Source organism: Diabrotica undecimpunctata, chromosome 2 (assembly GCF_040954645.1).
Source record: "Diabrotica undecimpunctata isolate CICGRU chromosome 2, icDiaUnde3, whole genome shotgun sequence".
Lineage (NCBI taxonomy): Eukaryota > Metazoa > Arthropoda > Insecta > Coleoptera > Chrysomelidae > Diabrotica > Diabrotica undecimpunctata.
In genome coordinates this window covers 92,115,363-92,138,361 of record NC_092804.1, presented here as the reverse complement: position 1 = coordinate 92,138,361, position 22,999 = coordinate 92,115,363, and the positions used below count along the sequence as shown (strand labels likewise).

Here is a 22,999-nt window from a genome sequence, read left to right as displayed (position 1 = left end):
ATATATATATACACACAACAAATACAGGATATTCGTGACTGTCGATATAAACAAAACCACCAGTGTATTAGGGCTGCAGTCAGAAGGTTGGCCGAGATGTTAGAGAAACACTCTTTTGACTTTTTGTCAAGCTTTCGGTATTGTTTTATTCCTTTTTCAAGACACTAATATAAATAAAAAAATGTGTAAATGTTTACAAAATATCACAATTCGTCAGTGCAACTTACTAGTCGTTGAGATTATTTAAAATAAACTTTGACACTCAACATTAACAATACAAATATAAAATATAATAATGAACAATACATTCTAAAAATTTTGGTCAGGATAGTAAAACTTAGTTTATTTCATGACATCTTTTGGTAATGTATTTTAACTCTGATACATAGAGAACAGAAAGAAAAAACAATGTGATTAAAATGTAATTAATTGTTCTTCATATTGTATTTATTTTCAAGAAACAAGAGGCCCATATTGGGTAGTTGTTATTTTTAATTATTAAACCTGTCTTAATGGTATGCAACCAGTTATGCATACAAGAATATGTAGAGGTAAAATATTTATTTTATTTTTGATGTTTTTCCATTAAATAACAATAAATGTTGCTCAATTGCCAGACTTTTTATTTATGTAAGATGTACTAGATTTTATGAAACACATTTCCAAGAAAACACGTTTTGAATGGTTTTTTTCTTTTGCCAAAATACAGGAATCCTCGAAGTTGAACTCATGTTTCCGAGTTATTGCATGTTCTGTGAGTGCACATGCGTTTATTTTGTTGGTTTTTTATGTCACTACGATGTGAGATCACCCTATTGTGGAAATGTTCTGTGAGTGCACATGCATTTATTTTGTTGGTTTTTTATGTCACTACGATGTGAGATCACCCTATTGTGGAAATTACGAGATGATTCTCCGACGTATACGTTGTTGAAATTGGCACACGGTATAGAATTAACAACATTCGATGACTCCTGTATTGTGAAAGGATCATTTGTCTTTGTATAACTTTGATACCGTTTTCACATTCTTAGTTGTAATTTTTAAGCCATTAACATTTGTGAAAATGTTTATTAGCTTAGGTGTCAGAACTGGAATGTAGAGTAAGGAACCATAAATTATTTTAGATGGTATTACTGATGTGTTGTATGTCAATGTCAATTGTCGGACCTCATTGTTATGAAAATTTTGGTTGTTAGAAAATTGCGAAGGAAAAGGAGAACCGAAGAGAGTTTATTTAAAATCCCTATGGGGTAGGAGTTCTCTAGTAGTACAGATCTCAACTTATTTAGTCCCTTGTCCCTGAAATCGATTATGAATTCTATATTAGAGATTCTTTCACGTTTAGTAACTTCATTAACAATGTTAAAGTTCCAAATAATTATATATTGATTAGTTTAGATGTTGTGTCATTGTTTACAAACTTACCACTAGATGCTATTCTGAACAGCATCAAAAATAACTGGAACAGCATCTCTCCGCATACCAAGATCAGTTTAGATGATTTCATAAGAATTTTAACATTTATATTTGACTCTCACATCTTTTTGTTCAATGGTAAGTTTTTTAAACAAATATTTGACACTCCAATGGGCAGCAAAATATCCCCAATACTATGTAACTTTGTTTTGGATGAACTTATAACAACATGTAAAGAAGATATACCATTTCACATACCTTTTATTAAACGATATGTAGATGATTTGATTTTATCAGTCCCTGAAAACAAAGTAACTGATGTTTTAAACACATTTAACTCTTAATGTGAACACCTAAAGTTTACGGTTGAGAGAGAGGCAGATGGTATGATTCCTTTTTTAGACATGCTTATCCATCGTGGCAGTTATGGCATGCTAAGAATGAAGTAATATCGTAAACCTTGTTTTAGTAACCGTTTCACAAATTTTCATTCTCAACATCCATCCAAGATGAAAACAAATTTGGTTTTGGGTTAAAAACTAGGGTTACTAACCTGTCACACATCATTTCAGGTACAAGGGACTAAAAAAGTTGAGATCTATACTACTAGAGAACTTCTACCCCATAGAGCTTTTAAATAAACTCATTTTCGATTCTCCTTTTCCTTCGCAATTTTGTAATAACCAAAATTTTCATTTTCAAATTCCGAAAGCTTGACAAAAAGTCAAAAGAGTGTTTCTCTAACATCTCAGCCAACCTTCTGACTGCAGCCCTAATAAACTGGTGGTTTTGTATATATATATATATATATATATATATATATATATATATATATATATATATATATATATATATATATATATATATATATATATGCACTTATATTTGATTTTAATTATAATATAAAATAATATTGTATACTATTTAATACTTACGTGGGTCAATATTGTGCATTATACAAATATATACTATTATTTATATTTATATATGCAATTACAGTCTTTACTGAAGGGATCCTGCATAAAAAAGTTTCATTATTATAGCCTTTTCAGGCTATAATAATGAAAAGTCCAGTATAACAAAAATTATTGTTACGCCAGCCCTTGCTACGCACCTGATCGAATTTAGACAATTAAACTTTCTGTTGAAACGAATATCAAACGTGCTACAAAAAAATTTTAAATCAATCAATAATATTTTTCCTAAATTAAAAGACATGGACAAAAATAAAGTGAATAGAATCTAAATAATCTAACACCACTGCCTTATTATATACATAATAATCAATATTTTATATATTTTTTTTTACAGTTGACTATTGTACTCCGGATGGATGATAAAATGAACAGGCAGTTAACTAGTTATATATCACCTGGGGATAATCCAAAAGTTTTGGCACAGGAATTAGTTCATTACGGTTTTATAAATGAAGTAAGTGTATACTTTTTATTCAAACACAATTATGCTGACTTTTAAATGATTACATTTTTAACATAAGGTATTAAAAATAACATCGTCATCATTGTCGCTGTTCCCATTCAGATTGTAGCTTACGCTTACGCCTGTTATCCTATTCTGGATTAGTCCTCTTTCTCTATTTGTGATTTATTGTATATCCACGCTGATTCCATGATCTGTTTCCAGTCCTTCCTTTTTCTGCATGTCTCTTTCGATTGTTTTACTTTCATCACTTTGGCTTTCCATATCATTCCATCCTCTTGTTCTTGGTCTCCCTTTGCTTTTTCGTTGGATTGTAGTCTACGCCGATCCTTTTTGATCATTGCTCAATTTTTTCACATGCGAAAAATCATATCATTTTTTCGCTGTATTACTAACTATCCTTCTACCACAATTTTACAATCATTACCTTAGTCCAACCCTTGATAACCCTTCCTATTCCATTTCAACCCCTTATCCTTGAGAAATACAGATAGTTTTAAAATAGCCAACAAGAAGACGGTCTCTTGCCTGTTGACTCTCGTTAGGAACAGTCGCCCTCTCTTGCCTGTTGTTTATCGCTGAGAACAGACGCTCTCTCTTCCCTGTTGACTATCGTTAGTAACAGAGGATACTCTCTACTGTTGACTGCCGCTAACAACAGACATCATTTCTCTCCCGCTAATAGTTACGCGAAAAATACCGCAAATACTGTTTTAAATTGTATACAGACGCAAATGTTTTCTACCTCGTGATCTCAGTGTTAGTACCGCGAGATACGTGTTCAAAAACGGTACCTGGACAGCTTCATCGTATGAAGAACAACCGCGAGTGAAATCATGTAAATACTGCGAGTGTGTGCAGCGCACACTATGTGGTAAGACTTTGTATATACTTAATTTGCTATATTCTGTATAACCTTTTACCACATATCCTAATTTATTTGAACCAGCCCTATGTAATACCGTCCTCATACACTGAAATTATACTCATAATTTCACATTATGTACACCCTTTTTGTACATATTGTGGTCTTAATTCGAGGCGGATGTAAAATAATCTCTCTGTCTCTCTCTCACTCTGTCTCGCATCTTGATTCTACATAGTGTGGCACACTTTTAATTCATATGTAAATCCTTATTTTCTCTGTTTTATCTCATGCTCGATTGAACATATTTTGATCCAATTCGGTTCAGATAAATCGCTGTAAATCTCATTAGATTTGGTCCTTCGAAGATATGTATTTCTGTATGTGTATATGTTCCTTGATATATATGCATATGTATATACGTATGTATTGATAAATCTCTATATATTGATAAATCGTTGTTTAATAATTCTTACTTGTGAAACTTTTCAATTTTGGAATTCCTATTGTCCAAGAACGTTAGGAAGTCAGGTAAAATTACCCAATTGTCAATAGTTGTGACGTAGTAAAAATTCCACCCTTTTTTCAACCAAAAATTCCCATTATAATCCCAACTTATCGTATTGTTCTCTGGCACGTTTCGTCTAGGTAAATAATTTGCCCTTTTGTTCTGAATAATAAATTTTTACAAGAATTCCTCGCTATTATTGTCAGCAGGCTTTAATTAATAGCATAATAATTGTTTATTCAAATCTTGCTGTCTTCTTAGAAAGCTTATTAATTGCTTTACTTAACTAACAACAATTATCTCTATTAGTGTTAATTTAAATTAAATTCACGATACCAAATATCATTTTGACACAATAAAAAAAAACTGACAATCTAATTACACTCTTATATATACATATTTTTCTGTCTGCTCTTTGTACTCTTTCCAAGGGTCGCTAGATTTTATTCTCTTTGTCATTCATCTCTGTCTGGTACACTCTTATTATACTCTATTTAACTATAATATACTCCAATTAAAAATGGCAGAAATTACAGAATATTTTTATGCGATGTACGTTTCACAAACAAATATCGCCAGAATTGCGAACGTTGTTAGTTCTAATGAACAAGGCTTCTCTAATTGTAGAATCAGAGAATATATTGCTCAGCTTAAGGCAACGAAACTATTCTTGAAAGTGAAGAAGTAGATATTACTTATGAAAAATATATGGATGCTTTACGTTTCTTAGAAGAAAAACTGAAAGCTAAACAGGCCTTTAAATTTGATACAAAATTTAAGGCGAACACTTCCAGTTACATTGTTAAAAGTACTAATTTGAATATAAGTGGCCAAAAAGAAGTTAAAAATACATTCTACTCTGACTGCCTCCCAAATCAATTCAAACAGATGAAAGAAATAACTATAAGTACTTCGTTTAGTTCTGCAATTGTTCAAGCTCAGACGCAAGAGCTTCAAAAACCAACTTATGAAATCGCTTCTAATAACATTAGTACTCAAGATGTAATAGGCCAGCCTCTCTTAAAAAATGTGTTACCAGCACAAACAGTCACTTTTCAAACTACTCCAGAATAAATTGCGATTACTGAAACTGTAATATCTGCATCGCCTGTACTTCTTAACATTTCTTCCCCACAAATATTGCAAGAACCCAATACTTTGGTTTCAAGTCAAGCTCTACGTAGACAAAATGTTTTAGTCTCTGCTCCAGTTCTAAAAACTGTCAATTTGTCTCCATTAGTTATTGAAAACTTAATTCCAGTACCGCCTTCTTGCGGTTTGCCAGTGGAATTGGCAAATAGACCTCCCCCAACTCGTATACAAATTCAAGATATATCTTAACCTGAAACTTTAAATGCTCTAAATATACAACAGGTTAATAAACTCTCTATTCAAGCTTAGAATATATTCACTCCCACTTTCTTACGTTTGAATAAAATTCCAACACAAAAATCTATCGACTTATTATCAGTAGCAACATCTTGTGAAGAAGGTGATGTATATGCCGATTTTTTGAAAATCATCTCTCCTCCGAATAAGTCCATACCTCCTCCACTAATACTCGAAAATCAAATACTCCTCTCACAGCCTTGTACTGACACGGCTGTCATCAAATTTCTCTCAAGACAAGCTGTTCTTACTCATACCATCCCACAATCTAATTTATTAGATTCAGTCGAACTTGCCGTTTCTTCTGTTACGGTGACTCTACCATTGGTAGAGGTCCAAGTAGCAACAGCCCCTGCAGTGCTTAACAATATTCTGTTTCTGGCGGCTTAGTCTGTCTTGCCGCCTCCTGATATGGTGAACTTCATTGTAACGTGCCCTACTCTGTTGTTTACTGTCTCTCAGGTTCAAACTTTTGCTAACCAAACCACGCCCTCAGTGGCCTCTCATACTTTAAAAAGTTATGCAAATATCGACAATATCGTGACCAGCGCCAGTAACATGAAAAGGTTACACATACTTTATTGTCAACTATGCTCGCTTCTGAACACTTACGGTTGCCAACTCTATAAAATATATTCAAATTCTCGTGCCTATTCAAATGAGTGTAATATGATCTCCATTTCAGAAGTCAATCTTGACTTAGTTGGTAGCTGCTCTAAGGTCGAAGACGGTAGCTTCTCTTTTAAGTTGCCTGTTTGTGAAGAGGCGCCTGCCTTAACAAAAAGAAAATTATGTGCATATGTTTCTCAAATGTATGACTCCTTAGGAAAACTCTTATCTTTTAGAGTACACTGGTACAACGTCTCTGGTCATTGCCCTTAGACTGGGACAGTGATATCGTCGTCGTGGATGTGAAGAGAGCTAACCCACATTTTCTTAAAAATGAGCTAACTGCAGCATCGCAATCAGAAAAAAAAATTTTATAATGTAGTGAAGAGATCTAAGTGAATATGTTGTTTCAAATGGTTTATATTCTAAAGTGTGAAGGGACGCTAAGTGAATTCACAATCCTTATTTTTTAGAGTGAAGTGATCTATGCCACTTACCACCACCGGGTACTGAACATATTGTCAGTGGTGAACAGAGCTATCAGACGCGTGAGCTTAGTGTGCAAATAACAACAGACAAATAAATTATTATGACACAGTCGATTAGTCACCTTATCGTTAGCTGGGGTTTGCTGTTAAAGCAAAATCTCATGGTACTCGATTGTAACAAGTATATATTAAATTTATTTTATTATATTAAATTATTATTATTATATTAAATTATTATTATTATATTATATTAAATATTATTTTATTATATTATATTATATTAAATTTATTTTATTTGAAAGCTTCTTTGTCTGCGAGTAGTTATAATCGTAAGATAATTTTATTGCTGTTCATTTATATTGATATACAATTTTTATGGAATTGAGCTTAGGTTTAAGACAAGTAGGTGTACGTGTACGATCTGCAGATGATAATAATATTTCTGATTGGGTACATTGATTTGAGTGTAAAATCTTGTTCCAAAGAAAAGTTTAATCAAATTAAAAACGTACAATGTCGTATTCATCATAAATAGTAATAATAAAATTCCAGATAATCAAAAGGAGGTAGTATGTAATCACATTAAATCACTACCGGTGATTGATTCTCACTATTGTCGAAGTTCAACCAAAAGGAAATACTTACCTTCTGGTTTATCTGAAAAACGACTTCACCAGGATTATTTAAAATACTGCGAAGAGTATCAGGAAGATTGAGTGTCGTTTTATTATTATAAACATATATTCAGCACCGAATTTAACTATGGTTTCCATAAACCAAAAAAAGACCAATGTAGCTTTTGCACGCAATTCACAAATAAAACCGAAGACGAAAAAGAAAAACATCAAGATGAATACAATTTACATCATCTTAACACCTTTATCAACGTCTGTTTTTGCCTTGCAATTCTTAGAAGGCACAGATTAAAGCGGAATTCTTGAATTTGGTTTCGAAAATTAGTCTACGATTTTATTATCAGATGTCGCTACATTGCGTCTATACGAAGCCATGTTATAGTTGCTTCCTAAGACAGAAAAGATTTATTTCACGTTCAGAGCGCTTGCGAAAGCCGTTCTGATGATGCCTATTGGGCTGAAATACGTATAAACGGATGCGCAAGCTCCCTATACGTGAAATAAAATCTTAACTGTCTTTTCCTTGTTAATTTACATCAACTTCGAAAGAAGGAGGCTAGAGAGCATAAGAAAATTGACAAAGATCGTGCTAAAATTGATAATATTTTCATCACCTTCACTATGGATATGAAAAAGCTTTTACTGACTCCCCCATTTAGAAGTGGGGCAATTATATTATAAACGGAAACTAAATACCTATAATTTTACGGTGTATAATTTCAAAACTACTGTTGCTATTAACTACATGTGGCATGAATTGAATGGTACAAAAGGATCATCAGAAGTATCTACATGCTTATGGAACATGCTTTCTGAGCTACGATCTGAAGTGAGTGAAGTAACATTTTATTCTGATACTGCAGTAGGTCAAAATAGAAATTCCATTTTATCTGCAATGTTTATAAAAGCTTTGTCTTCTTTTGATAATTTACAAACTATTAATCAAAAATTCATGGAATTCGGACATTCCGAAATGGAATGCGACAGCGTTCATTCTGCGATTGAAAGTAGGGGACGAAAAATAAATATATATGTGCCTGACGGGTGGTACACAGTAGCAAGAACAGCCAAAGTAAATCACCCTGTACACGTCGTTAAGGAATTAAATTACTGCCATTTTACAGATTTTAAAACTTACAGCGAAAAATTAATTATTAACAAAACAAAGACAGTCGATGGCGATGTTATGAAGTGGCTAAATATCAAATGGCTGCAATATAGAAAAGAACACCTTGATATAATCTTCTATAAAACACAACTTAGTCAGGTAGACTTCAAACAATTGTGCATTCGTAGAAACACTCGAGTTGACAACACTGTTTTCAGTGAGGTTCCGAAACTGTATCATTCTGCTTTAGGAACAGAGCCTAAGAAACTAAAAGATCTACAAGATCTTTGTAGGTCAGGTACTATCCCAGCCACCTACCATGATTACTACCTCAGACTTTTAAAACCAATAGAGAGAATCACTGCAGACGATTCGGAATCCGAGTAGCGATAAAATAATAAGATTTCTGTATATTCAGTGTTAAATAATATTCAATGTTAAAGACTAAAAACTAAATTAAATTTATTATACTTTTGTGTTATTTTTGTATCCAAAATTAAACACTTTAAGCATACTATCACCTTGTATTATTTAATTTCGTAGACTTAGATCTTTTCACACAACAAAAAAACAGTATGACTCGTGAAAAGTTATCTAGTGGTGAATGGAGCTAAGTAAACGAAACCCTACTACCCTCATATAAATCAATATTTTTTTAAGGTTTGGTTCAGTACAAAGTAGGTAATAATTTGTTTGATAAATCCTAAAAAAATTTTAGGAATACTTCAATGAGCAGCAAAGTTATAAGCTAAAATGTATTTTTTCCTCGACATGGTAATCTAAAATGCTCATTATCTCGAAACTGACTTTTGTTGGTTAGCTCTCTTCACATCCACGGCGACGATATACTGGATGACCTATTGATCTCGAATTGGAAATCATTATTGGATACATTCCAATATACAAAAGATAGGTGATGTGGTAGTAATCAAAAATGAAGAGACTTTCCCACTCCTCTGGCCTCTGACAAAGATTCTCGCCCGCCCCCAGTATGTTCAATTTTTTCTCATGCGAAAAATCATGTCATTTTTTCGCTGTATTACTAACTATCCTTCTACCACAATTTTACAATCATTACCTTAGTCCAACCCTTGATAACCCTTCCTATTCCATTTCACCCCCCCTCCTTTAGAAATACAGTTTTAAAATAGCAAACAAGAAGACGGTCTCTTGCCTGTTGCCTGTCGTTAGGAACAGAGGATACTCTCTACTGTTGATTGCCGCTAACAACAGACATCTTCTCTCGCCCGCTAATAGTTACGCGAAAAATACCGCAAATACTGTTATAAATCATATACAGACGCAAATTTGCTCTATCTCGTGATCTTAGTGTTAGTACCGCGAGGTACGTGTTCAAAAACCGGTACCCGGACAGCTTCACCGTATAAAGAACAACCGCGAGTGAAAGTATGTAAATACCGCGAGTGTGTGTGTGCAGCAGAAGAATTGGTAAGACTTTGTATAAACCTAATTTGCTATAATATTTATAACCTTTTACCACATATCCTAATTTATTTGAATCAGCCCTATGTAATACAGTCCTCATACACTGAAATTATACTCATAATTTCACATATGTACACCCTTTTTCTACAATCATCTCATTGCCGCTCTTCTGATAATGTGTTATCTCAATTTCTAGCGTTGTGATTTAATAACTCTCAGAATATTTTCGTTTCTTTTTTATTGTTTTTTTGTTTCTTTTTATTTTTTTTTTCTACATATGAAGTGAAATCAGGGGTTAGCATTGTTCTTATTTTTTTTTGATTTTTAAGTGTTCCTCTTCTTTTTTAATTATCACCGTGGTTTCCTTCGTGTATATCTGACCATATCAGTGTTTTGTGTATATTTATTTTTGTCTTTTTGCTAAGTTTTCCGTTTTTAAGATCACTGCGTAGCTCCTGAAGGCTTGGTTTGTCTTTATAATTCTTTCTTGAATTCTTTCTTTTTCAGTTGTTTCCAAGGTGACTCCCAGGTAGTTGAATATCGTTCTACTATATTCCGGATTTTTAAGTGTACACGCTCGTTCAGTAGTAGCCGCATTTGCCGTTGAAACCTAAATAAAATTTAGGGGGTGGTATATGGAGAACAAATTCAGAACAAATACGACCTATTCAACATACATAAAAAGGTTAAAGAAATGGCAGGACTGCAAAAAAGAAACCACAATACAACTCTTTTAGATAAAAATGGAAATACTATGATAACGACTGACGAAAAACTAAAAGGATGGGAAGAGTATATGGAAGAGCTCTTCGACGACGAAAGAGGAAACCCACAAGACTTGTCTTTTGAGGACAGAGAAACAAGTGCAGAAATTACAAAGGAAGAAATAATGTATGCACTAAAGAACACCAAAAACGGAAAAAGCCCGGGGCCAGATCAACTGCCTATTGATATCCTTAAAATAATAGAAAATGAGTACATTGATGTCCTCTTAAAGCTTTTTAATAAAATTTATCAATCGGGTGACATACCCAACGAATGGTTGACCTCAACATTCATTTGTCTCCCAAAAAAGAAAAATGCTAGAGAATGCACTGACCACCGTACCATAAGCCTGATATCTCACACACTTAAATTGTTTTTAAAGATCATTCATAAACGCATTTACAAAACATTTGATATGGATATTGAAGAAAGTCAATTTGGATTCCGTAATGGCGTAGGTACCCGTGAAGCTCTATTTGCATTCAACGTACTAATCCAGAGATGCTTGGATGTGAACCAAGATATGTACGTCTGTTTCATAGACTACAACAAAGCTTTCGACAAAGTCCGCCACAAAGAGCTAATGGACATCCTCAAAGCAAAACAAATACAACACAATGACCTTCGAATTATAACAAATCTATATTATAAACAGCAGGCACACGTACGCATTAATGAACACACATCAGAAGAGTTCGAAGTTAAAAGAGGAGTGCGACAGGGGTGTGTATTGTCACCACTACTATTCAATGCATACTCTGAAGAAATTATGAAAAGAACTCTTGAGGGAGAAACAGCAGGAATCAAGGTCAATGGAACACCAATTAACAACATTAGATATGCGGACGATACTATCATAATAACAGACAACCTCCGAGACCTCCAAAAGCTAATGAACAAGATAGTTGAGTATGGAGAGGAATATGGATTATCAATAAACACCAAGAAAACCAAATTTATGAGGATATCAAAAACCCAAAATAATGGTGAAAGCCTGACAATTAACGGTAGTGCTTTAGAACAAGTTGAAAACTACCACTATCTTGGCACAATAATTAATCACACAAACGATTACTCCAAAGAAATCAAAGTTCGAATTGAGAAAGCACGTACAAACTTCAATAAAATGAGAAAGGTACTTTGTGCAAGAGAACTAAAATTGGACTTGAGAGTTAGGCTGGCAAGGTGCTATATTTTCTCGACTCTGCTTTATGGGATAGAAGCATGGACACTTAACGCGTCGACTGCTAAAAAGTTGGAAGCATTTGAAATGTGGGTGTATAGAAGAATCCTGAAGATATCATGGACCGAGCATGTAACAAACAACGAAGTCATGAGAAGAATCAACAAAAGAATGGAAGTATTGGAAACCATCAAGACACGAAAGCTGCAATACCTGGGGCATGTTATGCGTAATGAGAGATACAACCTACTTCAATTGATTATACAAGGGAAAATCCAGGCAAGAGAAGTGTAGGAAGAAGAAGAATCTCATGGTTGCGTAACTTGAGGGAATGGTACGGATGCACATCAATTGAACTATTCAGAGCAGCAGCATCTAAGATCAGAATAGCCATGATGATTGCCAAACTCCGTCGCGGAGATGGCACGTGAAGAAGAAGATATGGAGAAGGAGATGATAAATTAGAGAAGAACTAGCAAAGAAGTTATAATAAAAAGAATGGCTTAGCTCAAAAGAACACAGAGACACAAAACCTCAAGCACGAATTCGGGCTAGCCTCACTACACTAGAATTTGGCTTTGAGATAAGGGGAAAAGAGATCTTTTAACCAAAAGAATACAATATAATAATGCACCGGAAAATCTGGAACTATAAAAGGGGTAAGATAAGAGAATATACGGAGATGCCTAGGAAAATACTGAAATGGGCGCCAGCTAATTTCTGAAGCAAATTAACGAAAAAAAAATAAATGAAGTTATGAACAACAAGGAATAAAGTACTATTGATTTAATACCCTGTAATAATGTTTAAAAACCGAAAAGACACTATTGACCTTGTTCTGCTATATTATAACTGTAAGCAGGAGCTGAAATAAAAGCAAAACTACTTGTAACAAATATATTTATAATATTAACAACTAACAAAACTCACCTATATATATATATATATATATATATATATATATATATATATATATATATATATATATATATATATATATATATAGAAAATATAATTACAGTAGTGGGGCTACGGTATGCGAGGACCAAAAAGCCACGACAAAATGAAAGATCCCCACTACTGGGCCAAACAAAAAGGTGTATTAGTAAATATATAATCCAAGTCCATGGGAGAAGCGAAATCTTAACACTAAGGTTAGTTACGAAAGTTAAATCCTAGATAGGTAAGGTAGGGAATATAAATACTAAAAAAAAACCGTGACGGTTATACAAAAGAAACTATCTTACCTAACAAATATACGACTAATATGTGTCGAAGCAGCTAAAGACCAGATCTATGTGTAAGTGTCATGCTTACACATAGATGCTGGGAGATATCTAAAGTGATCAAGTGTGATGAGTATGGCCAACAGACTCGGAAAGATATATATATAATTTTTAAAAAACCTGATACATAAATTTCTTCCCTTCCCTTTTAAAACCCGCTATACAAAAATCATGAACCCTTCCCTATCAATGAATCTAATTTAATTAATTAATAACTATTTACCTAACTTTTTATAGCTGATACAAAAACTGTAATAAGTACTAACCTTGGTATATGCATATACAAAGTTGTAAATTACAAGAAAAACCTTAACCCTGAGAAACTTGTTAATGTCTGTCACAACACTACAGCTGTCCTGGTTAAGTCCCCTTAAGACTCTGACGGTCCTTGGGGCTCCGAAAAAAACGAATGAAGAAGAACGCTGTGGTTCTGGAGACAATCGGTTCCTGGTTACCAATGGGTTGAAGTAGGTGTTTTGTTAAACTACTTCTAATATTAAACGTTATCCTAATCGGGTGAAATCTACAAAAAATAACATTTAGAGAAACATCAAGGCACCCAAAGATGACTGTCAACACATACTCTTACATCGAATTACCACAATAAACAAACATTTTATTTCATCAGCTGACTGTCATCCTGTCTATTTATTGCGTCTGCGCATTTAAAGAATATCTAGTAAATTAGGCATGAAAGTTTTATACCGAGTAGGTATACAAAAAAAAAACAGAAAAAAACTAATTAGGTGTCCGATAAATTTACGATCTAGGCTCAAGGCCACATGATACATATGAGAAAACTCGGATTTTACACTTTTAATATTTCAAAAGACAATGAAAATATCAATAAAATGATAGGCCTATAAAACTAAATGATTTAATTGCTCACCTGGGTTTTAAATAATTATTTCGGTAGATTTGGAAGCCGGGTTTTAAATATTCATTTCTGCAGATTTGGTAGCCGGTTTTTCAACAAGATTTTTTATCATTTGTTCCAATTTCTCCCTTGATGTTCGGGGAAAACATTAAATCCAATCCCAGATTTTCTACCCGATTTTAAGACAAAAAAAAAATATGCCGGTTAAGGCTTGGAGAAATACACCTCTCTGTGTGAGTTGTTGGCCAAAACTGACTTTAGCCGAGCGCCTCTTGACCTGTAGTTGTTACACTTGCGCATCGTCTCGTCTATTGCCCATAAACGTTTCATAAACGGGATTCTGAGGGGTTTTAGGATTTTAATAATAAATTATATTAATTAATTATATGTTAGCAGTTGTGACTGCTACATCCTCCCTCAACTCCAGAAAAAAAAGGAAAACTTTCCACTTACCAGAAGTTTCCTTTTTTTTTATTGTCTAGGACAATCTAGCCTTAAAGACAAACCAGACGATGAATATGATGAAGCCGAAACGTTGTGGTGTCAACTACAAGGATTTTGAGCTTATCAGCCACACTGTTTACTCAGGAGATGGGATAAAAGTAATGACACTGACAGACGTACAGTAGACAGACAGCATGTGATCTATTTAATAATGTGTAATTTACCAAAAAAAAATTAAAATAATTTAATTTATTTAGACAAAGTATTAAGAAAAGTAAAAAAAAAACATATAACCCAATCACTTAGGTACTTTCTAAATATAATTCAATAACCTTATAGCAATATCAATCTCAATACCAATATATTCAATATAATTCAATTCAACCTTATATAGAGTAAATTAACCTTCGACAATACTTAAATTCTATATTTCCAAGTATTAGTAAAACTATAAATAAACTACACTACTGAGGTGTGTTAACAACCTCTAAAAGATACGACCAAGAACCATTCACAACACAAACTCAAACAAAGTCCTATCAAGTTTACCCAACGTTGACACTAGAGCGAACAGATTCTATTAATCACTCAAGAGTTCAATGAGGGCTTAATTTATTAGGACTAGTGGAAACTATATTACTACAAACCTAAACATCTATATGATATGGTTCTGGATATCAGCAACATATTCGAAAATTCAAGGTAAAAGATAATTCAATACATCTACTTGCTTTAGCAGCGGTAGGGAAAACACACAATTGGTAAAGGCACTAGCAAGCCTAGATACTAGCAAGCCCACTATACTCATGGTATAGGGTATGCTAAAAAAATAAGTAAGTTAACTGCAATCCCAACTCGTAGTAAAGAATATGCACAAAAGGTAAAAGATAATTGCAAGTCCAGATCTACTCATGGTAGAGGATATGCACAAAACTCACTTCTACCAGCTATACCCTTGGTAGAAGGAAAGATAAAAGAGATCCTAACTGTAATACCCAAACTGTACTATTGACGTGGTCCAATTCTTTACTCACGACAAGAACAGAAAAGGACAGATTTTTAGGACTCCATAATCAAGATAAAGATAAGATATATATTCATAAGATATAGATAAGAAATAAACTTATCCAGGTAATGGTAAAGATAACTAAATTAAGGTAAAGATAAAGATACACTCAAGGTAAAGATAAACTCACATCTACCAATCCGTACGAATGGTAGGTAGACAGGTACAAACTCAAGATACTAAGATATGTTAAACTCAAATTCTTGAGAAGATAACAACATAGGAGATAACAAACCAAGTTAAACAGACTTACTTACTGCTGAATATCAGAACGATCCAATTCTAAATGACACATTCTAATTTCAACCTAAGAGACACTCAAGGAACAACTAATATGTATTGATATATTTCTGAGCCAAGTGAGGGCACACATCCAGGGTGATCAATCCTGAACCCACGCTAAAACACCGACACAGTAAGTGAATATGAATGCATAAGCTTTGTGGCCATGGTCCACAAAACCATACAACACTATTAAAGAAAATATTTGGAATGTTTTCCGCATTATCCCTGTAAATATCTATTCAACTCAGAACTCAAGATGGGGAAATTCCCATATATCCATCCTGTACTCCTATGATATGCAGTTGGACTTTTAAGAGAAAACAAACAACAAAATTAACAAGTCCATAAACTAAGATAATAACCAACATTAAGATAAAATAAAAAAAAAATGGAAGGCAAAATAGCACATCTTATTATTTTGCCAGGTAAACAAAATAGATAAACCGATCTTAAACAACCAAACTGGTACAGCATTGATAAGGGACCAGTTAATCTTCATTTGAAGATGAAGAATCCAAATTATCTGACAAGTTATGTGGACCTACTGTCTTGTCCTCCAGTAAGTCTTTGACATGAAACCTTCCTAGTTTCCTGCCAGTGGAAGTTTCCTTCAACTCATAAATTAAAGGAGAAATGACCTTAATAACTGTGCAAGGTATGTACTTCTGACATAACTTGGCCGATTGAAAGTTCACTTTATCAGATTTGACAAAGTTTCTTTTCAACACAGAATCTCCAATTCTGAAGGATAACTCTCGCTTTCTCAAGTCATAATGGCATTTATTTCTAGCATAAGATGCTTTCAAACGTTTGCGAACATCCACATAAATATCAGGACGATGCTGGATATCTTCTCAACGGTGTAATTTATCTGATATAGTGGGAAAGTTATTGGCATTTTCTGAAATTGTACCAAAATAATCACCAGAAAGAGGAACATGACGGCCAAACATCAAATAAGATGGAGGACATTTGGTTATTTCGTGAGAAGAAGTCCTGATAGCCTGTACTATAGCGTGGATATGAGTATCCCAAGCTCTTTGATCAGGAAAGGAATATGACCTTAAAGCAGTCACGATTGATTTATTAACTCTTTCGGTATGATTGACTTGTGGATAATAGTTCGCATTGTACCAGATCTTTTGGACATTATATTTAGACATGAGGTCGCGAAAAGCCTTAGCTGTGAACTGTGGTCCATTATCGCAAGACACGATCTGTGGAACACCATAAATTAAGAAAACCTCATTCTCAAGATACTTGATAATGGATGAAGTAGTTGCCTTAGACATTGTATGAACCAAAGGAAATTTTGTAAAATAATCGACAACTACCAAGGCATACTGAGAACCTTTATAAGACCTAGGATAAGGACCAATGAGATCTAAAGATATAAGTTGAAATGGAAAATAAATCCGTCGATAACTACCCATTAAACCTGGTTGGGGAAGATTTGTCGGTTTGCATGTAGCACAGATTTTGCATTTAGCGATATAGCTACGTACAGTTTGACGCATCTTCGGCCAGTAATAGAGTTCCGATATACGACGGAAAGTTTTGTAAAAACCAAAATGAGCTGCAGTAGGATGGTCATGAAAAGTGGCCAAAACCTCTGCTCTATTAGGAGTTGGAACGACTATCTTCCAATCCGACATTCCAGTAAGGGCATCCATGGAACTTAAGACATGTTTATACAAAACACCATGTTCAACCTTAAAATCAGGAAATTTACCTGGTACATTCTGTAGATCATACAACATTTTTCAATACCAATCATCTGGTTGCAAGGAAGATAAATCTAACAAATTAATATCGAACGTTCTAGAGAGTGCATCAGCGACTACTACACCTGCAGCTTTACGATGAACAATCTTATAATCATATTGTGCCAATTTTAAAATCCACCTAGCCAAACGAGGAGATGGGTTCTTCATATTCTGTAACCACACCAAACTACTATGGTCAGTTATGACCGTGAAAGAACGACCCTCAAGAAAATATCTGAAATGTTCAATACCATTAATTATAGCTAGCAACTCTTTTTCAGTTGTAGTATAATTTTTCTGTGCTTTATTTAATTTCTTGCTTGTATAAGCTATAGGGTGTTCTTCTCCATCTACCATTTGATAGAGTACACCTCCAGATGCAGTGTTAGAACAATCTGTCATCAGATAAAAAGGCTTAGTAAAATCTGGGGCTACCATAACAGGAGAATTTGTGAGAGCCTCCTTGATTTTAATGAAAGCTTCATTAGCCTCAGGAGTCCACACAATATTTTGTCCCTTTTTCCGATTTTGAAGTAAATCTGTGATAGGAGACAACAAGGTCGAATAAGACTTAACAAACTTCTTATAATAACCAACCATTCCTAACAATCGACGGACCTGAGTGGTATTTTTAGGCACAGGAAAATCCCGAATCGCTGACATCTTATCAGGATCAGTACGAAGACCCTGAGAATCTACAACATATCCTAAAAACTTAATAGAGTCACGACAAAAGCTGCTTTTATCCAAATTAATAGTCAAATTTGCGTCTTTTAAACGCTGAAACAACTGCTGCAATACAGAGATATGAGTTTCGAAATCAGGAGTAATGACAAGAATGTCATCAAGATAGTATTGACAAAATGGGTCTAAAGCAGGACCTATTACCAAATCCATTAATCGACACATAGTCTGAGGAGCAGACACAAGACCAAAAGGCATTGTAGTGAACTGATACAATCCTTTGCCATTTACTGCAAATGCAGTAAGCTTTTTACTCTCCTCGCTGAGAGGAATCTGTAAAAACGCCTTCTTTAGGTCGATAGATGAAATAAATTTTGCATTCTGTAATTTTCTTAGGATGATATCTATACGAGGTATAGGATAAGCATCTCTGTTCATAGTTATACCGTTAAGTTTACGTCCGTCAAAACAGACACGAAAAGTCCCATCTTTCTTTTTTGTCAGCCACAGAGGGCTACAAAAAGAAGAAGTACTGGGCTCAATAATACCTAACTTAAGCATTTCATCTACCTCCTTTACTAGACTTTCATGCCAGGCTTGAGGCAAGGGATATTGATATTGTCTGAAGGGCTTAGACGAACCAACATCAATGTGATGTTCGATGAGATGACTTCGACCTAACTGATTTTTCGATGAGATAGAAGAGAATGATGTGATGACACTATTTAACTGCTCTAATTCCTGAGCATTAAGTCGACTCATATCTTTAACAGCATTGACACAAGAGATATTGAAAGAAGACACAGATAAGGAAAATTCAGTAAAATTTAATTCACTATTAAAAGTTTTCAGAAAATCCATACCTAGGATGACTGAATTCTTAACTGAAGGAATAACAAAGAATGTAATCATTCTTTTACAAAAACTAACAGAAATCTCAGTAGTGAATTGACCTAAAATTGGTTGAACTTGACCATCAGCTGTAGTCACTTGCAAACTTTGATCTATTTCTATATTTACATTTGAATTCTGGAGAAATTCCAGACCTAGAGAACCTAAAATAGAGATATTGGACCCTGTGTCCAGTAAAGCTAAACAAGAATGTCCTAAGATAGATATTTCAAGATATGGACGATTATCCTTGTTTTTTCGAACTAACAATGAGTTTACATCTAAATCAACAAACGAAGACAAGGGATTACTTGAAGAAACTACAGAAGATACACGGTGTTCATGCTCAACTAACGTTGTCCTCTCTTCGGTTGGTATTTGCCGTTCTGTGGTCTTTTGTCTTTCGGTAGAGCGTGAGATGTTTGGCTTGTGGAAGCTTGGGCATCCAGACTCGAGAAACTGGTTCCTTGGTTTTGAGGAGTTTGGACAGTGTTTGTATTCCCTGTATTTTGACGAGGAGTAGGAGCCAGGGCCAACCCACCCCTTCTGTCGTTTACCGAACAGAATTCACACTCAAATTTACGGACACCTTGACGTCCACAACCATAACAGAACCGAATTCTAGGCTCAGGACATTCGTAGTACCCATGTCCTGGCTGACAACAATTCCAACAGGTAAGCTTCGAATTAAAAGAAGAGACATTACCAGACCGAGAATAGTTAGGCCTACCAGAATAGGATGAGTCATTATTTCTGAAATTTCTACTATTACTAGACCGTGAATAATTGGGTCTATCAGAATAAGATGAGTCATTATTTCTGAAATTCTGATGAATAGGGACTCTAGACACGTTGTCAGAAGACCATGACAAAACTTCCTCTAACTTCTTACACTTTTCCGTTAAGTCAGCAATTGAAGAAATATCTGTAAGTGCCAGACTAGAATGATACGATGGCAACAAGTTTTTTCTAATGATCCTTATGATATGTGACTAAGACAAAGGAGTCTCCAACCGTTTACACAAACTAACAATCTCATTTACAAATATAGTTACCTTCTCCTGAGGAGCTTGTTCTCGAGACTTAATTTCATCCAGAAGATTGTCCTCATAGTTATATGGAAGAAAATCTGACCTAAGTTTGGCAACTAACTCTTGCCATGAAGCAAAACTACCTCGGTTATTGAGATACCAAGTGAAGGCTGAATCCTTAAATAAATCGGCAGCAGAAGAGTAACACTCTTCCTCGCTGTTACCACGCGCTATACGCAGACATTCTACCTTCTCTAAGAAACTAACATTTTCATTATCTTGACCTGAAAAATGGACACCCCATTTATGAATAGGAGCAGACTTAACGAAAGGAAATTAATTTACTGAAACACTAGCATTATGAGGAGTTGACTGTGCCTGTGGAATCACTTTACAATCAAGTTCACCTTCCAGAATCAGAACCCTGAAATTAAGAGACCTCTTCACTTCCTCCTCTTCCTCTGTTGTAGCTTCTAACAGATGGACTCTAGCTGCAACATGACCTAAGCGAGAAGTATAGCGAGCATAGGCAGTATCACTAGGAGAACCAACAAAAGAACCAATTTTGACCACCAGATCTGCAAGAGTAACCTCTATTTCAGCAATCTCGTCCTTAAAATTAAGATGGGAAGCTGACAGAACAGCATAACTCCGATTTGCTGCAGCTTGCTTCAATGCACCACGCAACACTACCCTTTTCCTTTCCACCGTTGTCAAAGATGGATCATTTAAGTGACGGACTCTCAACTCGTACTCTAATTCTGGACCTAACAGATGCTCTACCATGAAAGCAGACATTTCATACAACTGGGAAATATACCAGAAAATATATGAGGGAAACTATGATAAAATAGGTAAAGTCTAACTTACTCTATGTTTCCAGGTTATTATTATAATTGAATTATTTTACCAGTAATGTTTGCTTGTTTATCCAGTCGTGAACTCAGATGCAAGGTACGGCTACAATCCCTGAGAAACCTAGAAATTTCAAAAAATGTTACTTCCAGACAGTGGTGAATTACTTTGGTGCTACTCCGGACTTTTATAGTGTTAAGATAGTTAAATTTAAAATATTTAAATAATTTTCCTTTTTAATATATACTTATGTTATTTATTATTAATCCAATATGGATATTTAGTTAATCAAAAAAAAACAAAGCAATTTATTCAGTCTACCCACAATATAGCAAAACAAGGGTACTACGGGTATATTTAATAGATAATGTAGATAAACTAAATATTGAAATACAAAAACCAATGTTGCAGTTAGGAAACCAAGAGTTAAAGAACACAGATGAAAATTAAAATACAACACCAAAGGTACACAACCAGAAATTAAAGTGGGAGAAAAAAAAACCAAAGATATAAAGCCAAAAGTACGTGCAAAAAAAAGAGGCCCCACGTTTGGGTCGAGCCAATTGAAACCTAAATAAAATTTAGGGGGTGGTATATGGAGAAGGAGATGATAAATTAGAGAAGAACTAGCAAAGAAGTTATAATAAAAAGAATGGCTTAGCTCAAAAGAACACAGAGACACAAAACCTCAAGCACGAATTCGGGCTAGCCTCACTACACTAGAATTTGGCTTTGAGATAAGGGGAAAAGAGATCTTTTAACCAAAAGAATACAATATAATAATGCACCGGAAAATCTGGAAAAATGTCTTCGACAACTTTTTCAAGAATGCATAAACACAAGCGAAATCCCTACGGAATGGAAGATATCACACCTCAGCACTATACATAAAAAGGGTGATAAAAATAATTGTGAAAATTACCGAGGAATAGCTGTAACTGGATCTATGAGTCGAATATATGGAAAGGTGTTAAAGAACCGAATCGAGAGAGAATACTTGTATTATGAAGCAGAAGAACAAGCAGGATTTCGTACGGGTCGATCCACTATTGACCACATTTTCTCCTTAACCCAGATAATAGAAAAAAAGATGGCAAGGAATCAAGAGATTCATATGTTGTTCGTCGACCTACGGAAAGCCTACGACAGCGTTCCACTGAAGAAGCTGTGGCAATAAATGGAAAGCACGAATATTAATATAGAATTAATAAAAGCCGTCAAAGTGCTATACAACCAACCAATAATAAAGATAAAAGCGGGGACACAAATAACAACAGGATTTATAACATCAAAAGGATTAAAGCAAGGATGCTGCTTGTCTCCCACTTTATTTAAAATATACCTCGAAAGTGCTTTAAAAAGATGGAAACAAAAATGCAGGACAATGGGGATACCGCTCACCAATACTATGGTATATACGCTTAACTTTGCAGACGATCAAGTAATAATGGCTCAAGATTATGACGATTTAAACTATATGGCACGAAAATTAATTGAAGAGTATGATATATGGGGTCTAGAAGTAAATAAAAAGAAAACCGAATACCTGTGCATTGGAGCAGAACAAAAAGATCTCATATTAGACGATAACACTACGATAAAGCACTGCTGTGACTACAAATACCTAGGTATCACTATTTCACAAGATGGAACATTAGACAAAGCCATAAGAGAGAGAAATACATCAGGGAGAAAAGCCATCACAATGTTAAACACCATTTTATGGGACCAATCCATCAGCAAAGAAAATAAAAAGAGGATATATGAGACTATAGTAAAAAGTATCACTTTATACAGCTGTGAGGTATGGCCACTGAAAGAAAGAACACTGTCAACGCTGAAAGCGACGGAAACGGATTTTTGGAGAAGAGCCGCAGGAAGATCTAGAAGAGAAAGGATTACCAACGAACGCATTAGAGAAATAATGGGAATCAAACGAACAATCACAGATGACCTAAC

At 34.5% G+C, this 22,999-nt stretch overlaps 1 protein-coding gene across 3 annotated transcripts in view; it reads left to right on the top strand.

Annotated features, from left to right (window-relative positions):
• Madm (MLF1-adaptor molecule) overlaps window positions 1–22,999 on the top strand; it is an 800,745-nt gene that overhangs the window by 746,480 nt on the left and 31,266 nt on the right. For all 3 annotated transcript variants that reach the window (XM_072523211.1, XM_072523210.1, XM_072523212.1), the window contains one exon: window positions 2,731–2,850. In XM_072523211.1, coding sequence (XP_072379312.1) covers window positions 2,731–2,850 — 120 coding nt within the window. The remainder of the gene's footprint in view (window positions 1–2,730; window positions 2,851–22,999) is intronic.